Genomic DNA, 26,653 nt, shown 5'->3' on the forward strand with positions numbered 1-26,653 from the left:
TCATGTTAAGCAGGAAAGATAATTTTATTTCCAATTTGAAACATACAAAAAAGAATTCTGAATATAAAAATCTATTATTACACCACCGGGTTACTGCTCCAATATTAGAATTCCACACAATTGTCAGTTCATGAGGACTTCCATCTGTACTAGGCGTGCATTTGTATCACCAGCCATTCTATATGGTATCATTCCAGCAAATGTTATCAGGGCACGTGCCTGGCTTCGGAGTTGCTGACAAAAAAACAAATCAAACTGTTAGAGATACTCCATCAAGGCATCAAGCAAAATGAAACAAAAACAGCAAGATGGACTTTTTTATTTGTTACTGCAAATACAATTCACTAATTTCAATCAAAAGAAAGTTTTACATCTACAAAAATATTACTTTCAGCACCACACAGACAATACTGTGAGATACTATTTCTTGTGTTCTTTTGAAATGACACTCAAACTGTCTGCTTCCCTGTATTGAAATGCAAGTACCAATGGCTGTTAGGTTTGTGGTACATGTTTCCACACATTGTCTTTTCCTAGCCATAATTGGCATAGTAGTGGTATCTACTCTCATGAAAGGTCAAAATTAACATATAATACTCTCAAAATGTCATCTAATTATCTAAATAGGTATACTGATGGAGAAAGAAGATTTTCTTCTGGAATTCTATTCCTCAGTCTGCAATTTCTGTTCAATTCAGTTATGTCTCACAAAAAGTTTAGCCTCCCTCTATTTCTTTTATGAATTGTGAAGCTTACAAAAGAAAGTTCTATTTTGCTTATGAAAATGAAACTTTGACATCATGTCATTTAAATTGTTTAACATTTCTCAACAGCTCAATCACATCCTAAAGCTCTCTAATGAAATCTTACCGAGTCTCTATCCTCCATTGCACGCTGAGGTCTGGTTGGGGTGGCTGGGCTTTTGCCCTTCAATCTCTTGTACTGGGTATACAGAATATTCATGGTGGCAAGCAGCACTTCTGACAAGTTGTGTCGAATCTGTATAGAAGAGATTTGCTCATTAGCAATGCCATTTGTTGCTGTACAAATGTTATCAGCAAGAATACTGTCCTGCTCCTCGGATGCTGCCTGACCTGCTGTCCTTTTCCAGCACTACTCCAATCTAGACTCTGGGGCCCAGCATCTGCTGTCCTCACTTTTGCCTAGATACAAATGGCAGCCATTCAGATTTTACTTTTCTCGTAACAGATTTCTTAATGTCAATAGTATTGAAGATTAAATTGTTTAAAAAGAACTGCTACCATCACAGGCTGTTAACGACCAAGCTCAATTGAGAGCTTTTCGTAATAGTGGGTCAAACGGAAAGATAGAAGAGTGAGCAGTGAAGGGGTTTACCGGAGAATGCAGCAAAGAACAATGTCATTGCCCTATCCTGTCTGTGAGCTTCAAACAAGCTTACTTAATCAGTCCCACTCTGTCCTTTACCACCTACTGCTGTGCAGTATGCTACCCAAGTATTTCTCTAATTTCCATTTGAAAGTTATTAAATGGGCTTCCACTGCCCTTTTACAAACAGTACTAGGATAAATGCATTTTTAAAAATCTTTTAGTGCATATTAAACATGTACTGCTTGGATCTAAGAGAAGCCCCCTCAAAAAGAACTTAATTTTCCCCCATTTCTCTTATTTGGTGTCAGTTTGCCTCAACAACAATGTCCAAATGGTAGGTAAATTAATGCTACAATCCTTTGCCGGAGAGGAAAGCTCAAGTTTATTTCATACAGGGCCTTTACAACTAGCAGACTGGAGATTCTTTCTGAATTTAGACACGTGTCCCAGAACAGAATGGACAATGGATAACAGCATTAATCCAGTCATAATCATTGCAATCTTTTACTATTCTGGATATCACAAATAAGGTGGAGTCTCTCCATCAAAAACAAATATAACTGAATTCTATGCCATGTTAAATTCAGACCCTTCTCAAATATCTCCGAAACAGCTACAGAAATTCGGACTTTGAATTTATTATGCATAGCTTTTGCAACATAATCCCAATGACAGGCCAGAAATTTCACATCATTTTAAGGATCATGCACAGTTATATTAAAGGAAACTACCCCCAACAAAAGATTTTCACCTCATCACTGAAATTTCTGAAAGCTGCCACTCTCTCCTCAACACATTCTTGACTGAGAGGCACAAGTTTCAGTCTCTCCATGACCTATAGGGGAAAAAGGGCAAACGCAGTTAGGCAGAACATTAAAATCAAACATGACAAAGTTGATAGAAAAAACAGCAAGATTCATAAAACAGGACTGGATAATCAAGGAGTGGTTACAGGTCGCTTAAAACGGTATTTTAACTAGAGGTTCAACATTAGAGAGAGTAAGAGAAGTATGAGTTTGTGTTATAATTTAAATGAAAAAATACCCAGTGAAATCAACCTGATCAACATTACAGAAAATGCAACAAGAAACTTGCTAGTATGAGAGTCTATGGAATTAATCAGAACTCAGGGAGAAAGAGCAGCATGTTACTGCTGCCCTCCTTAGGCTGCTGTTGAAATTACTGCTTAACTTATGTTTCAACTACAAGAGAGCATCCAGTGTGAGGGCAGAAATAGCTTGTAGTGATAAATCTTTACCCTCTTGTTGGTTTATGGAAGGGGAATTGGGGGAAAAATGGCTTGTATTTGTATAGCTGTTTTCGCACCATCAGTTGTTTCAAAGTGCTTCACATAGTTAGTTAAGGAATCTTTGAAGAGCTAGTCACTTGTAATTTAAGAAACACAAGGAACTCACATCGATTGCTCTGTCAATATTGCCAGAATGGTACTCATCAAAAAAGGTAATTAGGTCCAGAAGGAGATAGAAAGTGCTGTCAACTGACTTTTCTGCAGCAACACCCCGATTCCGATACCTACCGAAAAAGGAAAATGTAATCATTATCTGGACGCTAGTGTTTCATAGATCACTACTGTGCTGTCTGTGCCAGCTTATCTTGCCTAAATTCTCCAAAGCATCACATAATCTCCTTGCCTCCAACAACAACCCAAATACTTTTACTGACATCCGACGGTGCTTTACAGAATAGTTCCAAAATAAAATTTGACTCCAAGCCACAAGAGGTTTTAGAACCACTTGTTGATCAAAGAAGCAGGTTCTAAAAAATACTTTAAGTGGAGGAGGACTGAGGAGGGACAGAGGTAGACACATTTAGGAAGGGAATTTCAGAGCTCAGGCCTTAGCAGCTAAAAGACTAGTTGTCAATGGGATGATCAAGCATCCAGAATTGAAGGAACACAGATAGCTTACTGGATTGTGGAATGGAAGGACATTAGAGTTAGGGAGGGGAGATGTCATGAAGGATTTGAAAACAGATCAGAATTCTAAATTTGAGGTATTCCTTAAATGGGAGCCAATGTAGATTAGTGAGCACAGGAATAATATGCAAATGGAGTTGGGCATTAGATACAACAGAATTAGTGGGTTAATTCAAGTTTGCAAGAGTAGACCATGGAAGGTTAACCAGCAGCAGTGTGTTAACTAGGCAGGTCTAGAAGTTAAAAAAAAAACGATGCAGGCTTTTGTACCTGGAAATGGATCATGTTAACAGAGTAGAAACCAATGATTTTAGTGATGGTGTAGAAGTGGGCTCAGAACCACATTTTGAGATTAAAGGATGCCAAGATTACCCACAATTTAGTTTAGCCTCAGACATTTGCTTGGGAAAAGGATGGTGTGTGTGGTTTAGACTAATGACAGCACTGATACAGTTGGAAGAAGAAACTTGTGCTCATTCAGTACTGGATACAGCTAAGCAGTCTTTTAATTTAGAGACAGCGAAAAGAGGTGGAGGGGTGATGAGGAAAAATCTGACATCATCAGCATACATGTAGAAAAAGATGGCATGCTTTTTGATGGTGTCATTGAGGAGCAGCATGTCTGTAAGAAATGAGAGAACAAAGAATAGATCCTTGGGCCACATCTGAACCAACAAGTTGGAAGAGATATTATAGAAGCAATTTCATCCATAGAAATAGAATCACAGTCCAAGCGCAGAGTCCCAGACAGCTGGATGACAGTAAAAAGGGCATTGGAAGAAAATTATATGCACAAACATCAAAAGTTGGAGACTAGCTGGTAGTTTGCAGAGACAGAATTAGTCAAAAAGGTAGGCACTATCCTACAACCCACAGAAACCCCTCAATTCTTTTGTGCACCTGACTCTAGCCACTCCTACCAGGAGCGGAGAGAAGTGTCTAAGCCATGCTTTCAAACACTCAGACCTTCTTCTGCAGAATTCAAGTCAATAAACCCGTTCACCCCTCATTCCTCCTCTTAAGCCTTTGCAATCCTACCTTTCTAAACAAGTCCTGGATTTACCACTACTGCATAGCTAGCCTGCACATAGCCATGTGAACAAGCTCCTGTTCTCCAGAAGGATCTATCAAAACAATTTTATACTCTGTTTCTCAAAATTATTTTTGATGCTTTTCTTTATGCAACAAACAATCTGGAAATGTAAATTAACTTTGGAAAAATTAAAGAAATATATTCTGTGTGGAAACAAATTATTTTCATATACACAAGCACTGCCATGAACTGTTTGAAAAATTACTGCAATTACTGAATGTAGTTAGTTTACTGGTATGTTATAAAATCTAGAATTGCTTAGCAATTAAGCTTTACCACAGGTCAATATAGAGCCCAAGCTATTGACTGTTCTAAAAGTGGTCTATATTGACAAGTCAAGCATTCAGAAGAACAACGTGACATTTCATTCTAGTCACCTTATTTTAAAACAAAAATCGATTCTTAGCCATTTTAAATCAGATAAGTTTTAAATTGCTGAAAACTCAACTCAAAATATGCTTATGAGCTGCTTGAGACAATTAAACCCAACTGAACAAGCATGCAATGCATTTTCAATGGGACATTGGAGAAAAAGTTATAATGCATTGGTAAATAATTTACACTCTACTTTTAAATAGGCATTTTCCATTACCTTGACACAGGAGTTACAGTAAAGACAGAATTATCCATAGAACCTACAACTCTTACCTCTCAGCTACTAAAAGTGCCATGTTTTTCAATCGTTCTTTATTAGACTGGGGTGCGCTGATTTGTGGTATCACAGGGCTCAACAGTTTGTTCATTAGCTCCAGGACCTTGTCTGGATTCTACAGACAGAATGTTAACAAAATATTAATCTACTGGTTAAAAGCTTCTGTACATATAAAATTGTGATAGATAATTTTGCTCTATTGGTTGACTAGGCTCTCGAGCTGTGCCTGCCACAGATGATAAATATGGCAGAATGCTCTTACCTTAACATAAAACGACAGAATGTTCTAGTGATATGGAATACTGAGGTGACCAGTTTTACAGTCCAGCCATAAGCCCTAAAGGCTTGTACAATTGTGCCCTGTAACATCCACTGGAACTTTGCAACATCATAAAAGTATTTTCACTTTTAACAAACAGTGGTAAACCGGAGCAGGAGACTAGTCATGACTTGAATTTCCATCCAGATCAAGGAGGTCACTATCACTGGTTTTCCACAAAATGGAAGTGAAAATTTTACCCCATCAGCTGCCGACATTGATAAAGATAAACTGACTCCAAGAGTGGTGATTGGCCAGTTTTAGAATGCAGAGTTTTGTTTTTATCTTTCCATTTCACCAGCAGACGAGAGCAAACTGACTCCAGTTTCTTACTGCCAGTGACAAACAGATACCAGGATAATTTGTGGTAATTCCTTCACCTTGCCCACTTGCACAATCAGTCCACAGCAGTATGGGGAAAATTGAGAGCTGGGAATAGCCAAGTCCAGGCACAAAACTATGTTCTGATATCCTTTGGCACAATGCACAGAGGCTCCAACAGTCCGCTGTTTGAGTATGGCTCACATGTGCTTAACAACCTCATGGATCTTGCTGCACAAATGTAAAACATGCTTTCTCTACGGGTCACAAAAGAAGAATGATTGCAGATGCCTGTAACCAACTGAAGAAACTCTTATTATAGTAATTCACAAATAGCAGACTCAGTGCTTTAGCACTTTACTAAAGCTGATGGAACCTTCCTGGTGAAAAGGACTGAAATAAATGTGCAGCTATATACAGCGAAGGAACTGATCCGCTCTTAGAAAACAATTACAGCCTATTCCAAAGTTCAGGGACACAAGAAACATCAGAGTCAGCTCTGCCAAGGATATCTACCTTTAATGATCATTTGTGAGATTTAGATCCTTATGCCTGGGAAAATTAAAGGCTGCAAAAACTGATGTCAGTGAAGCATACAGACTGCACTATTAAAATTAAATGAACTGGAGAGTCACTAGTAAATTATGTCTGTCTGTGTCTCCATTCAAAATGGTGAGATGCCAATGATAATTATTTTAATCAGGCCAAGCACCCAAATAAATGTCAGGGAGAGTACTGGTGGACTAGATTACCTTGTTAGAAAAACGAGAAGACAAATCAAAAAATATGTCCGATTGATGAAAACTGAGATCAGTCAGTTATAATTTAAAATGTGTTTTAAATACTCTTAAAATTGATTCTGTATCAGAACGTTTTCAGTATTTTCAACATATAGTACACAGGGCATTAGATGGACAACAAACTAGTTCACCAGTAGGCAAGGACACAGTCAGATAGAACAGTTCACTTATTCTCAGAGCTTTTGTATAAAAATCTACAAGATCCTATCACTGTGTTATTGAATAGTAAGAAGGACCAATAAAATTAATTCTCACTGCAAGACATACTGCACAGTTAGTGGCTGAGCCTTCAGAATTTACCCACTCATTCTCCATTCCAATACCTCACTCCCAAGCTGGGAAAAACTGACATAAGGCACCCAACAGAGCATAGAGAGTTAAATCAAAATATCTGGGGAATTCTAAACTGGAAAGGATAGCAAAACAAAACAAAAAAATTCCAAAAAGTTAGAAAATACAAATTGCACACTGCACATTTATCCCAACAATTTTAAACAGTTATAAAATCTATACTATACCACTATAGATTGAATGCAGTTTGGCAGACATCTCATTTATTTCACATATAGTACACTTCGATACTTTGTAGGTCCTGCCTACCTGAGCCAAGTCGTAAAGCTTCACAGCCTCCTCGAATAGGCCTTTATTTTCAGCCACTGAAGCTACTTTACTGATGACAGCTCTTGTGTCACCAGCAAACTTGTCAATTACACCAGGCTGTGCAAGGAAACAAAATTGAAGAGGTGAGAAATGACATTCTGTAATTTGCTTCAAGTATTTACATAAATCTGTTGAATATTCCACAGCAACCAGGTACCAAAGCTAGATAAGAAACCGCATTTGGGATAGTAACTGAAAATCTACCCCAGGAAATGAAAATATTGTGATCTCTGCTGCTGCACTGTTCATCTTCTGAGACTGGGGGTAAACAGATTGAAGTGAGAATGAAGCAAATACTGCTTTACATCTAAGCCTTGCTAATTGCTTAACTCAATCACTGGGGGACTGAATACAAATCAATTCCAATAAAGCATTTTCAGAGTGCAAAAAAAATTATACATTTTTAAAAAGAGTTCAAGTAAAATATGAAACTTTTCTCACAACCACTTCACAATACTATTACTGAAGAAACAGTTTAGCTCCAACACCTAATTAAACACTTGGGATTCTGCGAAAGTTGTACTCAGGCATTTCTTGAAAATAGGTTTACTAAGCAAGTTTTTTGGTCAACCATATATATGGTTGAAACACATCAACTTGCTAAGCAGTCTCTAAAATAAACAATGGAGAAATCTACAGAGCTAGAATTCCTGTTTAGTCAACAATTTTACCCAGAGGATGCTTCACACTTACTGCAGAGTAGTACAGGTGTGCAAGGTTTAAGACTGATGCATTACAATACAAAGAATATTCAGTTTACCAGTAAAGAAAACTGGACAACTTAAAATATCTATCAACCATGATATCTTCCAAGATAAATAACTCCAAATTAAAGCTCTGGCCAAAGTTATTTTGACAAAACTATATTGATCCTATAATAGTGCAATATCAATACATAACAGGATAAGGTTTTTTGTTACACAGAATAGGGTTTCTTAATAGGATTAAAGTTTACATTAATAGCCATTCGACAATACAAAAATACTACATTTTTATTGATTATAGGCACACTGGTGCAATGGTTAGCACTGATGCCTCACAGCGCCAGGCACCTGGGTTTGATTCCACCCTTGGGACAACTGTGTGTGGAGTTTGCATGTTCTCCCTGTGTCTGCGTGAGTTCCCTCCGGATGCTCTGGCTTCCTCCCACAATCCAAAGGTGAACAGGTTAGATGGACTAGCCAAACTAAATTGCCCACAGTGTTCAGGGATGTGTGGGTTAGGTGTGTTAGCCACGGGAAATACAAGGTTACAGGGAAAAAGGTGGATGGGATGGTGTGGACTTGTCAGGCCAAATGACTTGCCTCCACACTTAGGGATTCTATGAAAATAAAGCAGCAAATAACATTTTCTCCATAAAGTTGATCACCTGATATAAATGCATATTCAGTGAGAATTCCCTTTCCCTTGCAACTTCATCTTGTAATAATAGATCACAAAGTACATTAATGGTTCAACAGATTCATACCAATCGATATGTTACTGAGCCATTAAGCCAGGCTTCTATTTCTATTCAATGTTGAATTAGAATGGCGACATGCATGTCAGTCCTGAGTCTCCTTATACACTGTTTTGTAAAGTGCAGAGGGTAGTAGGAAGGTTTGCACAGTGGCAACAAAAATCCATGGCCCTTCTGGTACTGAGCAAACACCACTGCACGAGTGCGAGAAGGTCAGAAGACTCGGTAGTAATGTCTAAACTCTCTGACTAGACCTGCCACATCTGCTTGGACATGCAGCCTTAATGCTGCCAATATCCATAGGTTTGTATTGAGCATTAGTTGCTGCCCTCTGAAAAATCATAAAGGCAGGAAACGGGAAGGGAAAGAAGCAACAGAACAAGCACCACCAATGTGAACCAATGATGGAACTACAGGCAACTTTTATATCTATGTTACGCAGTAGGATGCAGCAAAACTGACCAGTCTAAACACCTTCTTACACATCAATAACACATTTAAAGACAGCAAGGGAAAAAGAAAGGAATATCCTGCGCCATAGTAAAACTCATCTCACCTTTCGACTGCCATCCTTTTCTAATCGCCCAAGCAGCATGTCAAACTAGAAACAAGGGATAAAAAAAAGTTGATTAAAATAAGGAATCTCCCATATAATGCAGGGATAAGGAAAATATTTTTCTCAGTGGGTTGCAAGCCCTTGGAACTCTTCCTCAAAAGGTGAGGAAAGCAGAGTCTTTGAATATTTTAAAGTCAGAGGTAGGTAGATCCTTAACAAGCAAGAGAGTAAAAGGTTGTCGGGAGTATCAGGAATGTAGAGTGATCAGGTCATTCATGATTTTAATGCAAGGTAGAACAGCTTCAAGAGACTGAGTGGCCTATATCTGCTTCAAATTCGTGTGTACACATGCATGCAATTAAAGAAACAAAATGCACCATGCTACAATTTTTTGCAGTACGTCTCAGTAGGTGCATTACTTACCTCTCGACTTTCAATGACAAGCTCACTGACACATCTCATGAACATGTTTTCTCCTTGACTGTCTTTCTCATTCCTGTTAGAAACAGCAAACAGAGTTAAATAAGCGTCGATCCAATGTGACAGTTGAGTTAAGAGCGAATTGTTCAGGTTCAAAAGCCAATTTCTAGCTTCTCTCTCCCTTTGTCTTCAGCATTTTAGTTTATTCTGATTTACCATTGGCTATGGAGTGCAACTGATCAAACCCCAACAACGATCTTTAGCAACTTAACATGCAGGTTCAGTCATGTGACTTGAGGTTGCTTCTCAATTTATATTCAATTCTCAAATCAAATAGAAACATCTGCAACAACTGCATGCTCAAAATTTACAAACGTGACACCCAAAGAGCTATATGCTTATTCCATAATTCCACAACCATATCAAATCCTGTGGAAATTCTCTGTAGGGTGAACATTATTGAGCAACAGATGGTCATTTTCCAACCAACTTGCAGTAATGATACCACTAATGATCGCCTTCTGTGACCATCAATTTAAGCCAAGGACAAGAAGCTCAAATAATTAATATCTGCACCTTTTATTATTTTTTTGGCCCCAAATCTTCCTCTAAAAATGAAGATATGGTATAAATAGACACTAAGGCCATAATGGCTTTCAAAGCTGTTGAGTTACTGTAAACTTCAAAACTTTTAACAACTGTTCACAGATTGCAAGGATCAATAATAACACTGTCTGGAATACACTGTAAAAGGGACAAGGACAAATTGTTATCCAGGAACTGAAAGCAATTGGTCATGCCTGGGAAAGAGAGACAAAACGACATGAACAAAACTGTTTTGACATCTGCTTCATGACTGGCTGCCTTATATCATAAGGACAAATTATTGCCCTGCTAAAGAATTTAAGGAGCTAATCTCGGAAGACTTGTGTGTCTTCAAACAGATGGTTAATGCCGAATGTAACAAGAAACAGGGAAGCTACTTCTGATAAGAAGGCAAGCTGCAGATTTGATAGTTCCAGAGGAGTAGTCAATATTGTGGATGAAAGAGTCAAAAGGATCGTCACTAATGTCACACAGTAAACTTGAAGGACAGAAATCTGTATAAAAATTCATGTCTAAGAATCTTTAGCAGCAGAACTTTGAAGTACACCTCTCCACAAGGATTGAACCTGGACTCATCTAGACTCAGCTGTTGGCTGAAATCGTACATTCCACCTTCAACTGGGGAATCATCAAGTTAGGTTGTGGGGCTTAACTTGCTTAGTTGAGGAGTCATATTTGGTTTGCTACATTCAATATTGTTTAAATAATTGTTTCAGTATTTGGTTGTCTGAGAAACTTATTAAGAAGTAGCTGAATTAAAAAGGTAGCTTGTGGTATCTTAGACACAACATTGTTAGGCCAGTTTAACAATAATGGTTTACTATTCCAAAAGCCTTGGTTTTAGTTTATTCCTGACTAGGTTAGGTGTTTTTTAAATACACATTTGGATTTCCACAATTGAAACTGTCCCAAATGAATTAAAAATTGTTTTGCTGTTTAAGCATTTCATAACTTGCTTAAAGGAATAGAGCATAAATTATGCCCCTGAGTTTTCCTTAGATTGCAATAGATAAATATGAAGGAATATTACCTGAGGAAATAGAAATATTGGAGTGCTTCTCTAGGATCAGTGGGTTCAAATTTTCTGGTGTACAGCATTAGCAGACGGATGAAATTAAGGCGTCGTATTGGACGGGGATCAGCAGCGTCCTGACTCACTGTTAGAAGATTACAAATTTCAAATATAAAAGACTGAAAATAATAACATAGAAACAGAAAAGAATTTTAAAAAGTGAAATTCAGTATTCTCACTGAAAAAGTATATGACTGGTCAGTAAAATCTCAAGAGAACATGAAATGCCAGCTACAAACTAGTATAAATTAGACAGCACGGTGGCTCAGTGGTTAGCACTGCTGCCTCAGTGCCAAGGACCTTGGTTCAATTCCACCCTCGTGCGACTGTCTGTGTGGAATCTGCATTCTTGTAGTGTCCTTCTGGGTTTTTCTACATTCTCTGGTTTCCTCTCACAATTTAAAGATATGTAGATTAGATGGATTGGCCATGCCAAATTGCCCATAGTGTCGAGGGATGCACAGGTTATGTGGATTAGCCATGGGATATGCAGGGTTACAGGGATAAAAGGGTGTGGGAGTGGGTCTGGGTGGGGCACTCTTCAGAGGTTCAGTGAGGACTCGATGGATCGAATGGCCGGCTTCCATGCTATAGGGATTCTATGACTCTAAACATTAGGAAATCAAACTCAAGGTATACCATTGTTTGCATTTTGAAAGATTAAGTTGAGATAATATGACTTTCTCCACATCATAAATTATAGGAAATATTGTACTGAGTAGAGTCATACGATATGAAATCGACCATTAGAACAAAATTTTATGGTTTTCAAAGCACCAAGAGAAAGTTAAATGATGGAATAAACAGTTTTGCTTCATGTTACAAAGACATCTGCAAACAATATAGGATTTTTTCCAACAAGAGTTGGAAAAAATCCTAAGTTACAATAATGCTGAAAATTTTATTATTGAGCTTTTGAGCAAATGAAACATACACAATGATTCTTGAACAAACTAGACTAATTGTATAAGGATTAAGTTGGTTCAGGACTTCTTTAGTTCCTAAATCATTTGACTGCGAAGAGATATCCAGCCAGATCACTGGATTGATAAACTGGAGAAATAGCACATTATTTTGTACCTGAAATTTAAACTGGGACACCTCTAGTTTCAAGTCATGTAAAGAATAAGGAGATAAAACTGTTTTGACTGTATTCAAGTGTTTTGTGATTTTATCATTTTCCCCCTTTGGCAGTAACATACATGTCATTATACTAAGAAATCTCCAAAACTATTCAAATGATTAAAGCAATAAGGGGTGAGCCACACAAAGCATGAAGAACCCAAGATCAATACCAAGGTCTATACCAAGTCACTGAACCCGAATATGGTCAATCCAATTAGCCTCAACACACAAGTTAGAAACGTGATAAACTGATAAGTGTTTTAAATCCAGCAACACTCACCTACTGTCAAATTACTACAAACTGTCACCATACAGACTCGAATATCCAATGGCCAGTTGAATAAAATACTCAAGTGTGCTTCGAGTACCAATCCCCAAGTGAGCATAAAAAGCAGCGATAGGAAAAGAGTGACAAATTGGACCAGAACTAAACTGCCTGTGTCCAAATACTTGAGCCAAAGCTTCATTTCTATGATAATTCTCTGCTTCTTTTACACAGAGCCTGGGGAGTTCTTTTCAAGATAAGTATAGTGACCTCAGATAGTGCAGAGTCACTACACTGATACCACAGTTTAAAAGGTGTAAGTTAGGATAACAGATTCAAGTCTACAAAATTGAAGGGTGATCTAATTAAGATCTCAAGAATAATAATCTACTATAAATGGTGCTCATGTGTGGGGAAGGCATGCACCTTGCATTTTTTTTAAAATGGTGTTCTACTGGAGCATTCTGATGTACAGTGTACAAATGATCATTACGACTCCTGAGTTGGTTAAGCTAATTACAATTCAGCTACCATAATCCTCCAAATAAAAGGAACTGCAAAAACAGTTTAGGTATCTGAGTACAGGTTTTTAACTGGGGCTTTCCAAAGGGGAAAGTGGTACACCAAACTGATCAACTTGAGCTTCAACATTGATTAGGCTAATAAAAAATTTAGCGATCATAATCCCTGGATGAAAAATAATTTTCTTTGTGTCAGTATCTTAGCACTGCATTAGCTACTGTCCTGCACTTAGGAATAGTGACAAGTGCAGGAGTGGTTTAGGGGATTGAAAAATTGAACTATTTCATAATTGTTAACATGCAAAAAGCTGAGGAAAGAGTAGATAATTTGCTTCTCCCAATCGAAGGCTCTTTTCAATCAACATTGGAAGAAAGTGGAGCAGACTTGAAAACTTAAAAAAAGGTGCGGGAATATCTATGACAACCTGGGACTGTATAGCATGATGCTGTTCCTTTGTTACAACATCCAGATTTTCAGGTTACACATGTGGATAATTTGACTTTTTCTTTTAACCTGGCCTGCACTTCTGTGGCCATGATGTGGGCAGCTTTTAGTGGTGCATGACTAGACACTATTCTCAGTAAATGATGATCCCTGACAGCTGTCTGATCAATGGAGTTCTCATTCACTATAAACATCAACACCATAACTTTGGTCCAGTGGATCAACAGGCCAACTAGTGGATCGTTTTAAGTAATAATTCTGTCATTCAAAGGAAAAAGCACAAGGTCTTTTTCTACATAAAGTATAGTGGAAATTTGAAACTCTGCCCCCCAAAAACTGCTTATTGCCATTTTTAAGTGAGATTTTTGTTATGAAAGAGCATGAAGGTATTAGATTAAAGGTGCAAAATGCAGTTTCAGTAGAATCTCAAGGGTCTGATTGGACTAAACTGCTCATATGTTCAATTATCACAATCCTGTTATTAAGTATGCTGAATTCTGAAACTTAAAATATTAACTGGAGAATCACAATGAAGAAAACCACAAAATAGTTAAAGGGCCTATTGAAGACAGTTCTAGCATTGTACTTACACAGCTGTGCACTCTGAGCAGAGGATTTCAGAAGTAGTTTTAACTCATAAAGAACCAGGGCCACTTGCACTGCATGACAACGCAGTCTTTCCATACGGAAGAGAAAGGCAATAGCTGCCTCAAATTGGGCTGTAAGGAAAAGGACTTGGAAGTACAGGAAAGGATGCCGGTTGGCTGCAAAGTGGGTTTCACCTGGAGGAAGAACAATACATTCAGGAGCATGATCATAATAAAAGGTTTGAATGACTGCAGCTTTGTGGATCTACAATTAACAGAACATTGAAAATTAATACAGAAGTTGAATAATGCATTTATTTCTATAATTCACTTACTGTAGTTGATATAATAATCGAATCACCCTAAATAGAAACACAGTAAAGCTGTAATTGAGAGATGGCATGAATAAATAGTTACATCAATAAAAATTATATGAACTGTTTAAAGACCCAAAATCCTTGCAACTGTCAAGAACACCTTACAGCAAGCATTCACTTTCTAGTTATCTGACAAATGAATTTTGCTGCAGGTGATATCTACCTTCCCTGTAGAAGCAACAGAATATTAATTTACAGAAGTTAGACATTTCCTACAAAAAAATACAAATCACTTACCAAACAATATTTTAAAGTTACAGCATTTGGTATACTGACCAACACAGAGACTTAAGTAAACCAATCACCAGAATTGTTCAGGACCAATAAACAGCTGGGTTGATAATTGTTTAGCGCCGGAAGCTTACCATATTCTTCCAGCAGCTGACTCTGCAATTGTGGTAGGGTTTGCCTGTCCTGCGGAGAGCTGCTACCATCATCGTCAAAACATACTTGATTAAGCTGAAAGCGTAACGAAAGGACACAATTAATGCATCATACAAAAGTTCCAGCCGAAATCGGAAATTTACTCACTGGATAACACATGTAGGGAATAGAAACCTTTATTTACCTCTGGAGCAGGTAGAAATGGAGCCTGGGCCTTCTGGCCCCAAGTAGGATAATTCTCCAGATACAACAGCCCAACAATAAAACCAAACCCGTAAGAGTATTGTCATATTTCTTGTATTGTGCACTAAATAACCAGTTTGGTGAAAAATAAGCAAGCTGTGCTCAAAAAACTAGATCAACACTGCACAAGTCAAAAGCACTCAGGATCTTTTATAATTGTGCTCCAATACATCTTTAATTCCTGTATTTATTTGAAAGCAAGCTTCAAATGATTGTGTAAGATATTTCAGATATCTCTTTTCACTGCCTAAGTCAATCAAAAGTAACTTTGTTTTTAAAAAAATATCGCAAGCAAAGCTGCACTTCCAATTTCCATTGCTTGTTCCAGGTTATTAATACTTCAGATTCTTGGTGTGCCTAAATTAAGCTTTCTGCTGTTGGTACCAAGCATAATAAATTGGTTCATTTTCCAAAATTGAAACTATTTTAATAAACAATTTAACTCAAACAAGCATTCAAGGTGCATATAAAGATTTGTAACTCATTATGCTGGTAGTCATGGTTGTGGGTATATTTGCTGAACTGGGAAGTTGATTTGCAGGCATTTCACCCCTCATCTTGGTGACACCTTCAGTGCATTGGAGCCTCCTGTGAAGTGCTGAACTGCGACTTCTGGAATTTATTTGGTTCCGATCTTGCTGCTTCCGGTTGTTCATTGCAATGGTTGGCATGTTGGATCGGTATAATAGGGCAAGCACGCAGACAACTAGCAATCCGTATCCATGACCACCAACTTTCCACTAAGCACCATGACCAGCTGTCCAAATTGGCAATACACACAGATGACAAGGACCAAAAATTCGACTGGGTCAACACAACGATATTAGGACAAGCTAAACAGGGGACAGCCAGAGAATTACTAGAAGCATGGCACTCAGCCATTGACTCCAACAACAAACACATTGACTTAGACCCCAATATACCAGCCACTACAATGAACAACCAGAAGCAGCAGAAACAGAACCAAATAAATTCCAGAAGACACAATACAACAGCTCTTCACAGGAGGTGCCAAAGCACTGACGATGCCACCTAAACAGGGGACAAAATGCCTGCAAATCAACTTCCCAGCTCAGCAAACATACCCACAATCACATCAAACATTATAGTTGAAATTGAAACATTGTTGTCTCCATATTTTCCACAGTCCAATAATACTTTACAAGGCTGCAATGAAAATACAGATCCTGCATATATCCAACAATTTTGAACTAAGTAGTCACAGGGCCAATGGTCATAAGCCTTGAAGGAGGGGAACTGATCAGGTAATACCAAAGTAAAACCTGTGACACCAGGATAGTCAACACTTCAGCCACATGAGAACGATAGGGAAAGAATGAAGTGAGTGCCTTTACCTTTAACCAGAGATAGTCGTCTGTTTTATCAGCTATTTCACTGTGGTTGTCAGTAACATCACATCGACCAATCAGACAATAAACTGCTCTTTTATATGGATCTGTGCTGTTCCGCAAAGCACGTCGGTAATGTAGCCGAAGTTTATTCTCTGTTGTGGGAGGCAATCTAGGATACACAATGTAAGTTCAAACAGAAAGCTAAGCCTAGAGGCAGAACAACATTTTGAGTGTGTGTAAGTAAATACACATTAAACCTTCAACCTCGTCATTCATATGCAAAAATATTCAATCATTTTAGCTGAGCTATATAGTATTTTTCCTCCTGACTTTTCCATCACGCTGTTGAAATATAAATGGGGAAAACTATTCCAATTCAAGTTAATGCTGGTCTACAAAGGGTCACTCTCCACCCTGGATTTATCCCCTACAGACTCACAGAGAAGGTGTCTGCAAAGAATTAGTTATATTGTGTACCCAACACCCTTTCAGCTTTTAATAAATGGATCTAGGTCAAAAGAAATTTAAATCTGGGTAAATGCATCTTTGCATACTGCACGTTAAAAATCTTTTGTTTTAAAAGTAGCCCCCTCACAATTCCACTAGGTAGGTAGCAAGCATCAATTTCAAAATGTACTTTTCAAGAATGATTGTTAGAAATTGGTACTTGCCTCCGGTCATCACTCTGAACGTACTCTTGGAACCAGTTGCTAAACTCCCCCAGCTGATGCTGTGCACGGTTCACCACCTGCAGTGCTGCCATTAAGTCTCCACAACGTAAACAGTAGTAAATGAGGGCCCAGACTGGCTGGCCTTCAACCTCACCATCCTAGATTTGAAAATAAAAAAATATTTTAGAATGATGTACACTAAAATTTCTGATCCTGAGTTTTTATAATACAAACATTACAGCCATCAATAAGTATTGTTATCACTGGATTCTATCCAACAACCTACAAAATGTACCAACATATGAATTAGTAACAGGGAAAGGCTACTTGATCCATTGAGCTTGCTCTGCCATTCAATAAGGTCATTGCTGATCTGACCATGGCCTCACCATGAGATTCCTCCTCACCTCCACAATATCTTTCAATGCCTTTGTTAATCAAAAATCGTCTTACCTCTGCCTTAGAAATATTGAATGTCTCGGTTATCACAGTTCCCTGGAGGAGAATTCTAAAGATTTGTTACCGTCAAAAAGAAAAAAATCTCAATATTAAATGCAAGTGCCTTTATTTTCCAAACTATATGCCCCAGTTCTGGTTTCTTCTGCAGGGGGAGCATCCTTTTACAATCCATTCTATCAACTCCTCTCAGAATCTTAATGTCTCAATAAGATCACTTCTTATTCATTTCAGCTCCGAGAAATACAGGAGCAGTCTGTCCAACGTTTCCTCAAGGCCTCCTCATCCTATGAGCCAGTCAGATGAACTTTGAGTTTTATTTTAGGTTAAACTGGCTCAGCTAACTTCAAAATGGTAAGGCGCCGGGCCCAGATGGTTTTCAAGCTGAATTCTATAAAGAATTTACAGAAATACTGGCTGGCCCACTTATGGATATGTATAACTATGCATATAGTCAGGGCTGTCTCCCGCCTTCGCTGAAAGAGGCAAATATCTCTCTTATCCTTAAAAAAGGAAAGGACCCAGAAGATTGTACATCATACAGACCAATATCCTTGCTAAATGTAGATTTTAAAATCTTCTCTAAAACGTTAGCACTGAGACTAGAAAGGATACTGCCACATATTATAAAGGAGGAGCAGACGGGGTTTATTAATGGCCGTAGATCATCCAATAATGTTAGAAGGGCTCTGAATATGATTCAAGCTTGTCATCAGGGAAAGATACCAGGAGTAGTGGTTTCATTAGACGCGGAAAAGGCATTTGATAGGGTCGAATGGTCATATTTGTTTTACACATTGGAGAGGTTTGGCATTGGACAGGTGTTTACCAAATGGGTCTCAACATTGTATAGTGATCCCAAAGCAGTTGTGGTTACCAATGGATTAGGTTCGGATAGCTTCAGTGTGGGTTGGGGCTGGCGTCAGGGATGTCCCCTCTCGCCATTGTTATTCACGCTAATAATTGAACCACTAGCAGAAGCTATACGAGCTGATCCTAATATAGTGGCCCCAAGGATTGGTACAGGTAAACATAAAATTACCCTTTATGCAGATGACGTTCTTCTATTCCTCAGTAACCCTTTGATGTCCATACCTCGCTTAATCCAAGTTATTAATACATTTAGTGCATTCTCAGGCTATAAAATTAATTTTTCAAAATCGGAGGCTATGCCAATGGGTGGCCTTGCTATGATACCCCGCTTAGCGGACGGATCCCTTTTTCCCTTTCGCTGGTCCCTGGAGGGCTTCTTATATTTAGGCATTTTTATTACTCCAGTATTTGGTCAGTTGTAGAAGGCTAATTTTGTGTATTTATTGGAAAAGATAAGGCAGGACCTCCAGCGATGGGGAGACCTACCAATTTCCTGGTTGGGTAGAATAGCACTAATCAAAATGAATGTCCTGCCCCGTCTCCTATATCCTATGAGAATGCTTCCGGTGATGCTGCCGAGGACGGCTTTATGTAAATTATATGGCTGGCTGGGTTCCTTTATCTGGAATCATAGGCGACCCCTCATTAAGCTGAAGAAGCTACAGCTTCCACAGGCAAGGGGAGGATTGGACTTCCCAGACTTTAGGAAATATCAGTTAAGTTCCCTACTAAGTTACATAGCTGATTGGGTCTTGTCTGATCCACAATCAATCTGGTTGGACATCAAAGCTTCTCAAGTAAAATACCCACTTATTAACCTTTTATTCTCAGACAAGAGGAAAATGATTACAGATCACTGTAAAAACCCTATAATACTAAATACAATCAAGGCTTGGAATATAATGCAGCAAAATGAGGGCAATTCACATAAAACATCCCCCTATGCACCGATAGTGGGAGCATGGGGATTCCAACCGGGGTTAACAGATGCCACTTTCAAACTCTGGAGATCCAGGGGTATCTCATGTCTAGGGGATTTATTTAAAGATGGGGTCCTGATGTCTTTCGAACAGCTGCGTCAGAAATTCGGATTACCCAATGGAGACCTCTTTCGATACTTCCAAATTCTAGATTATATACAGAAGAAGACTACGTTATTAGATAGTCTTTATAAATCCGATAGAGAATGTAGTATCCTACGACGAGTGGGGGTATCTTCCGTCAGTACTATTTATCATTAACTACATGATGAAGTATCGGGAGATATGGATAATCTGCTTAAAACATGGGATCAGGATCTGGGACTAGAAATCTCCACAGAAACGTGGAATGATATTTGGGAAAATGCTAGAAGAATTACTATTTGTAACAGAACCCAGGCTATCCAGCTGAAGATACTTCATAGCGCCCATATAGCACCGGTTCGATTGGCAAAATTTAAGGCAGGAGTATCTCCAATGTGTCCTAAATGCAAAATAGAGGTGGGCACTCTTGTACATTGCTTATGGACCTGTCATAAGATCCGTAGATATTGGACTAAAGTAGCAAGTACCCTGACAGAAATTTTAGGAACTGAAATTAAAGTGGACCCTGTATCTCTCCTCTTGGGCTTTTCGAACTTTCCCTCCCTGGACACGTACGGGAAGAGACTATTTTCTATTCTTTCTTTCTGTGCAAGGAAAAATATTTTGGTGAACTGGGCGGCTGAGGGTCCCCCTGGACTTTCAAATTGGCACAGACTAATTATGGAATGTATTCCCCTTGACTTCCTTACAAATATGGTGCACCGAAAGACCGAATTATTTTATAAAATATGGCAGCCCTTTTTGAATTACATAAATACAGATATTTCGGCTATCCTAACAAGGGCTTTTATTTAATTGAGATTACAAACCTGGCTGGTCCGGGGCCCCTCGGGGGAGGAATCCCGCACGAATACGGGTTTTATTATATCTGAGGCTAACACATCCCGAGCATGTAAGAGACTTAAATATACACTCTGGTTAGTTGTAGGTTAGATTAGTAGATAGTTGAGTTGTGTTTGTTTTTTTTTCTTTTTTTCGGGTTTTTTTTGTTTTGTTTTTTTGTTAAATTTTGGCTATTGTATATTTGAGCTAATTGTATATCAATGTTTATAGCTGAGAGTTTTTTTTATTTTTGTAAACTTGTAAAAATGTTAAATTTCTAATAAAAATATCTATATAAAACTGGCTCAGCTTTCCAGCTCAGCACCGTTCCAATGACCTGTCCTACCTCCCCATCCTCCTTTCCACCTATCCACTCCACCCTCCTCTCTGACCTATCACCTCCATTCCCCACCGCCATTCACCTATTGTACTTTATGCTACTTTCTCCCCACCCCCAACCCCCTCTCATTTATCTTCCACTCTGCAGGCACCCTGCCTCTATTCCTGATGAAGGGCTTTTGCCCAAAACGTCGATTTTCCTGCTCCTCGGATGCTGCCTGACCTGCTGTGCTTTTCGAGCACCACTCTAATCTAGACTTTGCTTATATGGTGCAATTCCATCTTCACAGATTCTTGTATCACTGTATTAAATGTTAAGTGTGTCAAGTAACCCCAATGCAGACTCAAATTCTCTTCAACCTCAAATTAATTCAAATACACAACAATTATTTCAGTTTGTGTGTGTTTAAAAACTTGAATACTTAAAAGCATCACAGGATAGAAGCAAATTTTTTAAAACTGGTTATATATTGTCTATGGACACAGGACCAAAGTCAATGTTTCAGATGTCATTTTGGCAGAACTGGAAAATTTTAAGAGCTGAAACTGGTTTAAGCAAATGTGGGCAGGGGGGGGTGGGGGGGTGGGAAAACAAAAGGGATAAAATGACAAAGGGGTGCTTGTGCATCTGTAATAAGGAGGTGCGCATCTTCAAGCTTACTTTGAACTTAACTTGAACAGCAAAGGAAGCAGAGTCAATGATGACAAAGTGTAAGTGAGGCAGTAAATTACAATAAGTGACTGGATTCTCAAGGTCTCCCTTGTGGGCTGAATTCAAGTATTCCTAAAAACAGCCACCCAACGGATGGTGTCCCCAGTGTACAGATCTATCAGGAATGGCAGTTCAGGATTGCCTATAATTTAAATTTATAATTTAAGATAAGTAAATGGTTATTCCAACTGGATGGGATATTTGAAATCCTGAGTAGTCATAGAGATGTACAGCACGGAAACAGATGCTTCGGTCCAACTTGTCTGTGCCGACTAGATATCCCAACCCATTCGAGTCCCACCTGCCAGCACCCAGCCCATATCCCTCTAAACTCTTCCTATTCATATACCCATCCAGATGCCTTTTAAATGTTACAATAGTACCAGCCTCCACTACTTCCTCCGGCAGCTCATTCCATACACGTACCACCCTCTGTATGAAAAAATTGCCCCTCAGGTCTCTTTTATATCTTTCCCCACTCAATCTAAACTTATGCCCTCTCATTCTGGACTCCACTATCCCAGGGAAGAGACTTTGTCTGTCTATTTATCCTATCCATACTCCTCATGACTTTATAAACCTCTAAGATCACCCTTTAGCCTCCGACACTCCAGGGAAAATAGCCCCAGCCTATTCAACCTCTCCCTATAGCTCAAAACCTCCAACTCTGGCAACATCCTTGTTAATCTTTTCTGAACCCTTTCAAGTTTCACAATATCTTTCTGATAGGAAGGAGACCAGAATTGCATGCAATATTCCAACAGTGGCCTAACCAATGTCCTGTACAGCCGCAACATGACCTCCCAACTCCTGTACTCAATACTCTGACCAATAAAGGAAAGCATACCAAACGCCGCCTTCACTATCCTATCTACCTGCAACTCCACTTTCAAGGAGCTATGAACCTGCACTCCAAGGTCTCTTTGTTCAGCAACACTCCCTAGGACCTTACCAGTAAGTGTAGGAGTCCTGGTAAGATTTGCTTTCCCAAAATGCAGCACCTTGCATTTATCTGAATTAAACTCCATCTGCCACTTCTCAGCCCCAAGACCCCAAATATTGACAAAAGTGCTAGAACAGCAGCTGCAACAACTCAATTTGCACTGGAAGGTGCTGTGATTGGGAGTGGGACAGGAGATCATTGCAGGCGTTTAAGGAATGGGCTGGGTATCTTGGACGGGACTGCCTCATGAAACTACTGCAAAGGGCAAGGTGTGTATCTGAGTGCCATCATGCTGGGAAGGGGTGCAAATGACAATCCACTGAATGTACAGATTGGTGGAGTGGGAAGTGAGGAAGAGAAGGGTTACTCCTGTATTTGGGGGGGGGGGGGGGGGCAGGGTAAGAAAGAGAGCAGAAAGGAAATCAAAAGACCATGATCAAAGCCCTTATCAACCGCACTGAAATAAATCCTTGGTTAAAAGAAAAATAGAAGCTTTTTGAGGTACTGCTATGGAAGATGGCATTGCCAGAACAGATGCAGCAGAGAAACTGGACAAATGAAATAGAGTTCTCAGAGGAAGCATAGTAAGGAGTGTAGTCAAGGTACTTAAGGGAATCAGAGAGTTTAGTCGAAAACTAATTGAGGTATGGAGAGAGATTAGGGATAGTCAGCATGGCTTTGTGAGGGGGTAATTGTTTCACAAACTTGATTTGAGGTTTTTAAGGCAGTAACCAAGAAGATTGAGGACGGTAGAGCAATAGATATAGTCTGCTTGGATTTTAGTAAAGCCTTTGACAAAGTTCCGCATTGGAGACTAATTAGTAAAGTTAGATCACATGGGTTTCAGGGCGAGCTTGCCAATTGGATACAAAATTGGCTTTTGGTAGGAGGCAGAGGGTGGGGGAGGATTTTGTTCAGATTGGAGGCCTGTGACCAGTGAGGTTCCACAGGGATCAGTACTGGGTCCACTTTTGTTCTTCATTTATATAAATTACTTGGATATGAATATAGGTGGCATGGTTAGTAAAAATTGGTGGTACAGCGAACAGTGAGGAAGGTTATCTAAGATTACAAAGAGATCTTAATTAATTGGGTCAATTGGCTCAGCAGTGGCAGATGGGAGCTTAATTTGGATAAATGCAAGGTATTGCATTTTGGTAAAATAAACAAGGACAGGACTTAATTGTAGGGCCCTGGGCAATGTTGGTGAACAGAGAGACCCAGGGGTTTAGATACATCATTCTTTAAATTTTTGGCACTGGTCGGTAGGGTGGTTAAAGTGTTTGCCTTCATTGATCTGACCTTTGAGTATAGGAGTTGGGACGTCATGTTGAGGATAGTGATGCCTATTCTGGTGAGAGTTCAGAAAAGATTTCTAAGGATGTTTCTGGGAATGGAAGGTTCAGGATATTAAAAAAATAGACTGGAAAGGCTGGAGCCTTTTTCACTGGAGCATAACAGGTTGAGGAGTGACCTTATTGAGGCTTATAAGGTCATGAGAGGCATAGATAAAGTGAATGACAAGGGTCTTTGCCCTAGGGTGAAAAAGGAGTTCAAAACTAGAGGGCATATTATGAGGAGAAAGATTTAAAAAGGACACAAGGGGCAACATGTTTTTATAACACAGAGTGGTTAGTGTATAGAATGAATTGTCAGAGAAAATGGTTGATGCAGGTCCAAAGTTTAAAAGACATTTGGGTAAGTACACGAATAAGGAAGGTTTGGAGGGATATGGGCCAATCTCCGGCAGGTTGGACTAGTTTAGTTTGGGAACATGGTCGGCATGGACTGTTTGGACTGAAAGGTCTGTTTCCATGCTGTATGACTGTATGACTCTAATGGATTCATCCTCCAGCCAAAAATGTGCACTAACTGGAAGTGGTAATGGCCATCACACTCATGTAGCTTGCAGAACCATCAGCAGCAATCTCTATTTTTATATTAAGTCTATGTCACAGATGCTTACGAATATCCTAAAGATCTTTAAATTTAGATGTTATTGTCATGTGCACCTGAGTACAGTGACAAAAGCGTCAAATCGCCATTCTCTAGCACCATCTTAGTATACAAAAGACGGGATTAAAAACACAAGCAGAAATAAAAGAAACATCCAAGAGAAAAAGGAAACGTCCAGATCACTCCCATGCCTCTGGCAGGAGTCTTCGTCACCAGAACAACAAAGCTACAAAGCCTATCCCTCAAATCAGGTGTTCCAAGTTCCCACATGCTGCCACCTCAGCAGTCAGGTAGCTGGGCCATGCCATATCCTGGAGCCTCGCCATATCCTGGAGCCTCGCCACCGTGCTGTAACCATGTCAGCTTTCATCGGCGCCATCTTGAACCCACTGACGTGATTGCTGTCATGAGTCCGTGGTGGGCCGATCGCGGCAATACAGCCACAGCTGAAGACGCAGTGTCCCAAACTGGGCTCAAACCCAACACCAAAGCCACCAGTGCTTCATTTTGGCTTACATTGCAGCCACTACTGCCTCCTAGGACCGTCATTTTAGCAAAGGAACCTGCCACTGCCGACACTCTGGGAAAGAGACCGAAACAGCCAAGAAAGGCAAAAGTAAAAAGAAAGTGTGGGAAGAAAGAAAAAAGAAAGGCAGACGAACCCCAGGCATGAACTTTGATACTCTGCTGCTATCTTAAAATATTTTATCATAAGATCTTTTATCATCAGCAACAAATAAAAGGAAAATGATTCGGAAATTTAAAAAATCTTGAACCTTAAAATGCATGATTTCTGGTTATGTTTTAATACTGAACAAAATACAGAAAGGATTACCATTTGAGAATAAATACCTGAAGCCCTTGCAAGGGAGCTGGCAGTTTAATATTAAGAAAGCTACGGACTAGTTGGTAAGTTCCGGGTACACCACCTAATTGAGCCTGGTGCAGGTTTCCATAGACAGTTGCCATTACATAATTCTTGTAGCTATCAATGGGAACAAAGAAAATAAGTCAGGCAACGGGTGGCACTGAAGCTTAAGTTCCAACTCTTTCATAAGACCTTAGAGAAAGAGTAATCAAATTAAGCTAGTTTGTCACAAATTAATAATCAACAACTACAAAATAGTTCTTAGAACTGCTTCTAATTAGTAATCCTAAGAGATAACATAAACAGGCACATGTCAAATTAGCAACAAGATGTTAACCATTCCTCAATATGCTCTCTCTCACCTCTGCTCCAGAAAATTTAGGGCCTGCCGTACAAACGCCATTTGCATTTCCAAACTGGTCCGGCTCTTCAGTGCATCAGCAGCAGGTACCAACAGCACATCAGTCATTTGCTTCACCATCGCCCACAGTTCAGAAACATTCTGCAATCAAGAAAGTAGTCAAATGAGTACCAAAGTCTTTGATCGCTTCAGAAATAATGAGCTTGAGGCAGATACATTATTTTCCAAGAATGTATCATCATTTCTTCCTGGAAACTTTATATTATCCTAGCAGGTGTTTGTATTGAATTATGTATATCATACCCAAAAGATGTTTTTCATTACATGCCCAGATTTTTGCAATGTTGCACAATTACAGAAAAAATCAATTTCAAGAACAGGCAAAATAATACCTTCCCCAGTTCCAGGTTTTAAAATCTATTTTTATAACTTTTTAAACTCCTTTACATAGCATTTGATTTTATTCTCTAAGCAAAGGGGAAGAATAGCAACCTCTTAAATCAACAACTAGGATACAATGGTACAAAGGGTTGGTAATGGGATTATTCTGTCTTCACTATCTAAGATGCAACAAAATTCAAACACAAATTCATTCCACGGTTGGAACTCTGAGCCATTAAGTGGACTTGTGTAACCAAAACACAAACAAGCTATTTCAAGAGCTTATATTTATACAGGTTATGCTTTTAATGGAATAAAAGGTCTTAAGGTCCAAGACATTGCAGAGAGGGTGAATAACTCAAACAGCACAATTGTAAGCTAAATCAAGCAGTCTCTAAAAGGTTAAAAGATTCTGAGGTTGTAATGAATCATATGAAAGGAAGTGCAATAAAGCTACTGCATTCCTTCAGGTTTGGAAAAGATCTATTATCTCGAAGTCTCAGTGACACCAATCTTTAAAAACATGAATAATAAAGTTTGGAAATCTACGACTGCTTAAAGCAAGCCAATTTGTGGGTATTGTTTAACTATGAATCGCAAAATGTAAATTAATATGATAGCTTAAAGTTTTATATTTGGGTAC

The 26,653-nt window shown here is 39.0% G+C and overlaps 1 protein-coding gene across 4 annotated transcripts in view; it reads right to left on the reverse strand.

Moving 5' to 3' along the window:
- Window positions 1-26,653, reverse strand: part of nup93 (nucleoporin 93) — a 140,873-nt gene continuing 114,220 nt past the window's right edge. For all 4 annotated transcript variants that reach the window (XM_087995972.1, XM_043707163.2, XM_043707164.2 and 1 more), the window contains 15 exons: window positions 25,631-25,770; window positions 25,253-25,385; window positions 17,215-17,372; window positions 16,547-16,712; window positions 14,930-15,023; window positions 14,191-14,382; window positions 11,203-11,329; window positions 9,570-9,642; window positions 9,147-9,191; window positions 7,072-7,188; window positions 5,028-5,146; window positions 2,766-2,883; window positions 2,102-2,185; window positions 871-999; window positions 1-234 (listed from right to left, as the gene is read on the reverse strand). In XM_087995972.1, coding sequence (XP_087852098.1) covers window positions 124-234; window positions 871-999; window positions 2,102-2,185; window positions 2,766-2,883; window positions 5,028-5,146; window positions 7,072-7,188; window positions 9,147-9,191; window positions 9,570-9,642; window positions 11,203-11,329; window positions 14,191-14,382; window positions 14,930-15,023; window positions 16,547-16,712; window positions 17,215-17,372; window positions 25,253-25,385; window positions 25,631-25,770 — 1,806 coding nt within the window. In that variant the 3' untranslated portion in view covers window positions 1-123. The remainder of the gene's footprint in view (window positions 235-870; window positions 1,000-2,101; window positions 2,186-2,765; window positions 2,884-5,027; window positions 5,147-7,071; window positions 7,189-9,146; window positions 9,192-9,569; window positions 9,643-11,202; window positions 11,330-14,190; window positions 14,383-14,929; window positions 15,024-16,546; window positions 16,713-17,214; window positions 17,373-25,252; window positions 25,386-25,630; window positions 25,771-26,653) is intronic.

Source organism: Chiloscyllium plagiosum, unplaced genomic scaffold (genome assembly GCF_037043375.1).
Source record: "Chiloscyllium plagiosum isolate Xiang-an unplaced genomic scaffold, Cpla_swu_hap1 HiC_scaffold_17, whole genome shotgun sequence".
NCBI classification, from domain to species: Eukaryota; Metazoa; Chordata; class Chondrichthyes; order Orectolobiformes; family Hemiscylliidae; genus Chiloscyllium; species Chiloscyllium plagiosum.